The 8,063-nt window shown below is 37.5% G+C and overlaps 1 protein-coding gene across 1 annotated transcript; it reads left to right on the top strand.

The window, feature by feature from the left end:
* The first annotated feature begins 5,804 nt into the window (after positions 1-5,804).
* On the top strand, positions 5,805-7,848 carry LOC114273271 (azadirone synthase LFS-like). Its single transcript, XM_028215036.1, has 6 exons — positions 5,805-5,898; positions 6,342-6,422; positions 6,603-6,654; positions 7,061-7,182; positions 7,588-7,688; positions 7,786-7,848. The coding sequence occupies exons 1-6, from the start codon at positions 5,820-5,822 to the stop codon at positions 7,846-7,848; spliced, it is 498 nt and encodes a 165-aa protein (XP_028070837.1). The 5' UTR covers positions 5,805-5,819.
* The last annotated feature ends 215 nt before the right edge of the window (positions 7,849-8,063 follow it).

Raw genomic sequence — 8,063 nt, 5'->3', positions numbered from 1 at the left:
TGTGTTTTTTTTCTCTCTCTCTCTCTCTTAATTATAAAACATAACAATAATAGTAAAAAATTTATTGTTTGCTCATGTCCCAAAAACATTCCTAGACAACTACAAAACACAAGCATAGGGTTTAGTTTCTACATGACTTAATGAGTGTCATATTACTATTTTAATTAACCTAATTGTTATTAAATTATGTTTATAGTAGATTATGTGCCAATAAATTGTGTTGAATTATGTTTAACACTACAACAAAATTTGACTTTTTGTGACAGCAAAATGCCATCGCAAATACTCAAAATGCCGTCTCAAAAGGTTTTTTGCGACGGCAGATGACTTTTAGCAACGGCACGTTGCCGTCGCTTTTTTTTTGCGACGGCAAAGTTGCCTTTTTGCGACGAAATTTTACCATCGCCATTGATATGAAAAAATCTAAGATTTTTTTAGACGGCACTATGTTGCCGTCGCTAAAAGTGTTATTTGTGATGGCAAAAATGCCGTCGCTAAAAAAATATTTGAGAAAGCACGATACGCCGTCGCTAAAAGATTATTTGCGACAGCAAAGAGTATCATCGAAAAAGGCTTTTGTCTCAACTCTGCCAATATCATTTGCGACGGCAATGTGGTGCCGTCTCAACAAAAAAAAAAAAATTTGCAATAAAATTATTAAAAATATGAAAATTCCCGGTATTAAATGAAAAATAATTGAAAAAGAAACCAATAATTACATAATAATATAAAGATTCTAGTATAAAAATAACAATTCATCCATAATAAAAATATTCTTGCATTCATTCATTACAACACATTAGCAAAATTATCTCACTACATAATATTGCATAATACACATACAATGTTTACATACATAATGTTGTTCACAATTCAAAATAACTTAAATCAAAAACAAAAGTTTCCCTTATGATTCTTCCATGGGTAACAAAAACAAAAGTAAATCGCAATCTTCACACGCCTGTATTCCATAATAAGCAAGCTGTTACTCGAGAAATATCTGAAAATAAAAAATAAAAATAATTAATGACAATATAATTATGTATTAATATTTTAATTACACAAAAACATAAAAAATTAACTACTTTATAATTACAAAGATAATTAAGTAAATAATTTTGGCTAGATGGAAATCTGGATCTAACTCCTAAACGGGGAACCCGATTGGAGTCCCGTCTTCTCCCACAAGTCTCTCGTGCCTAGGCAGTCGTGTGTGCCAAGTTTCATGCTAAACCAACACCGTTTGGAGATTTTGGGGCTTCAACACCTCCAATTCAAATTTCTTAATAAACTAGTTTGCCTAGACCGAAATCCGGCTCTAACTCCCAAACCGGGAACCTGATTGGAGCCCCGTCTTCTCCCACAAGTCTCTGAGTTGGTCGGCAGTCTGCGCCCTTTCTTTCTCTGTTTCGGCCCGCGCACTTTCCATTGTCACTTTCATCGCCTCAAACTCAGCCTACTCCGCTGACCCTTCAATTTCGACTGCAAACTACCAATTCTTTCAACGGCATCGTGCTGGCAGCAGCCCAATTCGGCGATCCTTCCGACCGTCTGCAAAACAAGTTGGGATCGTCACATACCAAGAAATACCGCTTGCAAACAAAATCAAAACAAGGAGTTGCAATGTACATACCAGGAGGGCTGACTGGGCAGTTAATGCTATCGCTACCAAATCCAGCTCCGCCCGAAAGGTTGCCTTGTCAGTCGACAACGAAACCGAGGCAGCCAAGCTTAAAGCTACAGCGGGATCCTTTACGGCCGACGCTTCGGAGGAGATCGGCATGTTTTTTTATCTTGGGTTGAACAACGAAAGGAACCACATCTGATTCCTCTAAGCGCTACCGTTTATCGACAGGATTCTCCTCAGAGCCAGCCTCGCCCTCGGCGGCACGCTTCTCTCCCCTATCTGGAATCAGCTGTTCTTCTGGATTCAGAAGATCGGCCGCCTTCTCCACCTCGGTCACGTCAACGTTTGCCGTTTCTTCTACAACAGTAGGTACAACAGATTCAGTCGGGACAAGTCCGGAACAGATGGCCTCGGCTTTCTGTCGGGCGACCATGCGTTCGGCGTTTCTCTTTCGTGCCATCTGCGTGAGATTTTCCTTAGCCATATCCTCAGAATAATTGCCGGGAAGGTCTCCCAAATTTGTAAAAATATCTCCAAAGGCGTCCCCTTGGCCTGATGTAGACGGAAGATCGAACGAGTTCAACCCAGCTTCCTCAAAGGCTGAGTTAATAGCTTCGTCAACTTCCGCTGCCAACCGGTCCGGGTCCTCAGCGATTAGTTCGGCCTCTTGTTCTTATACGTGTTCAAAATCGGATGTTTCTAAACCAATCTGTCTCAAGTTCTTGAAACTGTGGAAGATGAGGGCTGTGAGATGGCTGTCGCCTCGCGTGATCGGAATGTTGTCCGCCACTGAGAATGTCATGTAAGTCGGCTCGTACCGAAGTAAAATGTGGGCCGCCCTCCCCTGTTTTTGAAGGTTTGAACAGCCGACGAACTGTAGCATGGTTTTGATTGCTACAAGAACAACGTCATCATCTGAAACCAACACTCTCTTCAAGTCACTGCCTGCACAAACAAAATGGTTAGATGTATGTAGTGTCGAATACGAATATAGATATGGAAATAACAGAAACAAATGATCTAATCGGCCACCTGGTTCGCCCTTTCGCCTCGGCACCGGGTCTAGGAGATCTTCGCCTTCACCGAACTCTTAATTATCGCAGACAACGACCATCACGTCGTCGACACGCTTGCCAGAGCTGGCGAGCATAGTCACTAAGTGATGATCAGTATCCTTGGCTCTAAGAAAGTAACGCCCTAGCCGACCAGTAGATTTGGCTAGGATGTAACAGTGCCGAATGGCAGGTATACCTAAATTGATCCTAAGATGAAGATTTAGTTCTACGATCTCCATTATGATGCGAAAGAAATTCACATTGGGCTGGGAAGGGATTAGACCCCAGTATCTAAGAACAACCCTCAAAAGTGGGTGAAGAGAAAAGCGGACTCTGCCCTCAGCAATTGATAGGAGAGGAAAGATGATTGTACTCTCATCTTCCCTCTCCATATCAGTGGTGCTGTCTGCCAAAAGTGACAGATGGACATCATCGGGGATGGAAAAATGGCGTCGAAAACCGGAGATTCGATCCGCCAAAAGGAGCACCTTCAGATATTTTGCCATTTTTTGGCCAAACCCAAGGATTATGGAAAATTAAAAGCAAATAAGAAAGCAGGGTCAAAAATGAAGGAGGAGAAGACTTACAAGAGACGAAGGGAGAAACGAGAGATAAGGAGTTGTAGAAGCCGCAAAGAGAAGGAGTTACACTAGAGGGCGAGCAAGATATCCTTGAACATTCAGAACATACATTCGAAGAGACAATTTCAAATCATACTAAATGGAGGCAGTATACGAAGGGCCGGGAAAGTGTTACAATGACCAAGAAGCATGTACGCGTTCTGACACGCATTGGGAAGAAGGTTAATCGCTGAATTTTTGACTTCCCAGGCTAGAAGCCAAACACGCCGACTAACTGATGCTAGTACGTGTTTGGGGGGCAATTGTGGGAGCCAAATTCCATCGGATCCATAGGGACGAATGAGCATGTCCGGACCGGAACATAACCTCTATTTGGCACATACCCTAGTCAATCGAAGAGCCGAATAAAATAACTGGTACCCCAGCCAGTAGAACAGAGGCCGAGTAGAGGTACATGTAAAGGATCAAGGATGGGCCCAGCCCAAAGGCCCAAAGAGAATACTATAAATACAGGATCACCCATCAGAGAAAGATATGTGAGAACTATTACATTTAACTTAAAATACAAGTAACCAGAGAGAGTAGAGACTGACTTGTCCGTCGGAGTGCTAATTCCGGCACCCCCGACCAGAGTGTTCATTTCTTTTCAGGTGTCTATCTAAGGATCACGAGCGTCTCCCGGGATCAGAAGAGTATTTCCAAACCATTTCTCCACAGCAAGGATTGTACTTCATTATTTGCTTCAAAAGTGTTATTTCGGGCAAAATTTTTTAAGATTTTAGACTGGATTTTTAAAAATAAAAATTTTAAATATACAACTAAATAAATTTTCAAATTTTGTAACTTTTTTTTTTTTAAAGTTATCTTTCAAAATTAATTTTGAAAATCAAACCAAATTAACCACTTTTGTTCATTTGGAAAAAATATTACATTACACAAATTTCTTTCATTGATTTTTTTTTTTTCCTTTTTTTCCAAAAAACAAACTTGTAACATAACAAAATTTAGTACATCAATAAAACTCAAAATTTACACTACAAGAAAAGGCCCTATATAACACGGAACTTTTGCGACAGAGCGTTTCCCGTAGCAAAAAATGATCTTTTGCGACGGCAGTTTAAACCATCGCAAAAAGAAATTTTTTGAGACGGCAGAAGTTTGCTATCGCAAATAGTGGACAATTTGCGATGGCAAATGTTCGTCACAAAAAAAACCATTAGTAAAACGACGTCGTTTTACCTATTTTTATTTATCATTTGCGACAGTTTAAATTTACCGTCACAAAAAGTAATAAAAAAATTTGTCCCGCTTCTCCCATTGTTTGGCGCTCGATCATTTTGATCCAAAATCCCTAAATCTTTGAAACAGATCTTTTTTCCTCAAAATCCCCAAACAATCGACGAACGGCGAATGGCGATTTCTCTCTCGACGAGCGACGAACGGCAAGCAGGCTCAATCGCTGTCGACGATGGCTAGCGGTGGTGCGGGGATGGCATATTACGACTAGCGGTGGTGCGGCGTCTCTATCTTTCTCTCGCGCGAGCTCAGTCAATCTCAAGCGCTCCTCTCTCACTCACTCAGCGTATGCTCTCTTTCTCTCCATATATATATATATATATATATATATGTATTATATATGTCTCCTTAGTGTAAATTATTTTGTGTGATTTACATGAATAATTTAGTGTTGCATTACTCATGTAATTTATTCATGTAATTTTGATTCATGTAAATTATTTAGTGTTGCATGTGACAAAAATATTAACTATTGATTTATGAAAAATACTATTTATAATTCTGAAACTATTATACAAAATAATAGGTCTATAATATTTTTCATAGTTAATATTTTCTATTGTTGTTCATCTTGATAGGTGTTTTGTTGTAGTTTTTTATTAATTTTTTCCTTGTTCCAAAATTAGAAGGCTCCATTTCAACTCTGGCCTTGTTTGGTGAAGTTGTTTATAATTTGTTTGCTTGTTTTTTTAAAAATTTTTTTTTTGAAAATATATGTCAAAATGTTTGGTTCATCTTGTGTATATTTATGAGACTAAAGTAACTTAAATAATTTGAAATTTTTTTTTGGGTGCAATGATACTATTAATTTTTTTGGGTTATCCAAACAACTCCTCATTTTGTAACATGGGGAAAAGAAAAGGGAAGGGAAATTTGAATTAAGCTTCCTTTTTTTTTTTCCCACCCTTTACATTTTCTTTCCTTTTTTATTTTTTCCCCACAAACACAGCCTAAAGAATTCTTTCTGATAAGCATATGGTTGTTAATTGTTAAGGTAAGCCAATTAACTGGAAAGCTTATAAACTGTTAGAAATGGGCCAGTAATGCGTATGAAGCTATCACAATGATAATATTAATTTGATTTGTTTTTTGGAATGATTCATCATGTTGTTCCCAAATTCATTAGTATTCGGATGTGTGGTGTAGGCATGCATAGAATGTGGTTTCTTTTACTTCATAAACCATGGGGTAGAGCAAGAGTTGCTTAAGCAAGTGTTTGATGAGAGCAAAAGATTCTTCTCACTCCCCCTTAAAGAGAAGATGAAATTGGTTTGCAAAGAAAATAGAGGTTATACGCCACTGTATGCCGAGAATCTCAACCCTTCTTCAAGTTCTAAAGGTTTTACTGTTTTCTCACTTTTGACAAATTTTGTGATGCTTTCAAATTGTATATTAAGTGGGAAATGTGCCAATGTAAGCTGAAATTTTTAGATTAAAAAAAAAAACATTCAGAAAAGTGTATGAGTTTAGTATTGAGATTGAATATGTTGAAAATTTGAATGAATGCTCTCAACTTTCGGTGGAAGCGTAAATTGACAAATAATAGCAAGTTTGACAATGATTTTACAAAGATTTTGTGATTCAGTCTAAACAGGATGTGGTCCTAAAGATACTTTTTTCCAATTCATGAGTTTAAAGCCAGGGTTGAAACTCATTGATTGATGGTATGATTGATATTAGATGGAGAAACTCTAATAGGTTCTTTTCTCATTAATACATATTTCATTGGTGTAATGGAGAAAAGAACTTAGGGTTGACTGTCTTCTACTGATTGGAGTACAGGTGACTCAAAAGAGAGTTTCTATATTGGTCCCCTGGAAAGCATTTCAAGTCATAGTAATCTAAATCAATGGCCTTCAGAAGGTATTTTAATAATTTTGTGTGCTTTCACTTGTTTATGTTCTCTTAGCGTGTTCTCATATAACGATTTTATTTCTCCTGCATTTTGTGATCTGTCATTTAGCATACATTTTGTACAACGGGTGCATGATTCCTGAGGTGAAAACATTTTATTTCTGGTGTTGTCTGGCTAGGAAATTCCAGAAGTTTTGCCATCTTGGAGACCTACTGTTGAATCTTACTATGAAAGAGTCCTGTAAGTTTTACCCATTGTTTATTCTTGTGTCACACTCTGAAAAGAGAGTAGAAAGTGATCAGAAATCATAGTAGATCTATTCACTTAAACTGTGTCTGCCTAGTAAGTTCATGTCCTTTAATCAACGTTAATTTCTTCATACAAAATCAGAAGTTTTGCTCATGTTAATTCTATGACTTTCTTAAGCATTTACATGATTTTGAAAAACTTCTGTCTTTTTAACTAATTTTTGGGGCCTGAGATGTGATACTTAATGCTTGGAATAGTTTAGATGGCTTTTATATAAACATGCCTTAGTAAAAAGTGGTGCATCAGTTTTGATTGATCAAATAGCTCATAATTCCTTATATTGATAAGAACAAGGTTGTGTGTGACTTTTGGCTAGTGTTGATTTTTGTTGCCTCAGGACTGCTGGAAAAAAGTTAATCTCTTTAATTGCTCTGGCTGTAAACTTGGATGAAAACTTCTTCCAGAAAGTTGGGGCTTTCAATCCACCAATGTCATTTCTTCGTCTTCTACACTATCTTGGTTAAATCAAAATTTGGCTTTATCTGCTTTGTCTGTATAGTCTTTCTTTTCATTATCTGGGTTCATACACGGACAGATTCAGGAATCTGTATGATGTGTGGTTTATGAAAGGAGCATAGCATTCTGTTTGTGTGTCTTACTGTCAGTAAAATTGCAACACTTTGCAATAGCAGGATGAAATCCAGAAAATTAAGGATGCATATGAAAATGTAATTGGAAATTGACTAGATAAAAAATACTATTTTCTCAACGTCTCTGCGTGCACTTTATCTGAAACATTATGCTTTAATTTGACAGTTGTGGATTGGATTGAAGCTGTTTTGAAGGAAATGATTATTGATTTGTAGGAACTAAAAAGAATGGCTATTTAACCAAAGCTCTTTTGCCTCTCAATTTTGATTTCAGGTGAATTGGGGCTTTCCGATGAAGAAATTTTTGGTGCTTCTGCTCATTCAGACTATGGAATGATAACCCTTCAAGCAACAGATGGTGTTGGTGGACTTCAGGCATGTTTGGTCGATATTAATTGTGATCTTCAGCTATAAATTCATTGAATATAATATCTTCCATCATTTTAGTTAGCTAGCTTTTTTGCGTTAACAGGTTTGCAGGGACAAATCTACGCAATCACTGGTCTGGGAAGATGTGCATCATATCAATGGGTGAGTTCATGATTTAACAAAATTAACTCAATTATTACCTTTTCCAAACAACATATATGTACATATGTATAATAAAATTCGAATATGATTAACACATTATGTATTGACTATCATAGGTTCCTGATGCATCAAGTGGCCACCGGCCATTTAGGGAATCTACAGGAGACGAGAATCCATATACACCACCACCAGAAGATTAGGTATAAAATGTATGTTTGC

Source organism: Camellia sinensis, unplaced genomic scaffold (assembly GCF_055761805.1).
Source record: "Camellia sinensis isolate YWXY unplaced genomic scaffold, ASM5576180v1 Unanchor10, whole genome shotgun sequence".
In the NCBI taxonomy this organism is placed as follows: Eukaryota; Viridiplantae; Streptophyta; class Magnoliopsida; order Ericales; family Theaceae; genus Camellia; species Camellia sinensis.
Note: the sequence above shows the minus strand (reverse complement) of the source record. Positions and strands in the feature narration are given on the sequence as shown.

Excerpts from the sequence above, each read along its gene's own strand:
- LOC114273271 (XM_028215036.1), top strand. The coding sequence starts at position 5,820 with ATGAAATTGGTTTGCAAAGAAAATAGAGGTTATACGCCACTGTATGCC. Across the intron at positions 5,899-6,341 it reads CCCTTCTTCAAGTTCTAAAG|GTGACTCAAAAGAGAGTTTC; the intron begins GTTTTACTGTTT and ends ATTGGAGTACAG. Across the intron at positions 7,183-7,587 it reads TCGTCTTCTACACTATCTTG|GTGAATTGGGGCTTTCCGAT; the intron begins GTTAAATCAAAA and ends TTTTGATTTCAG.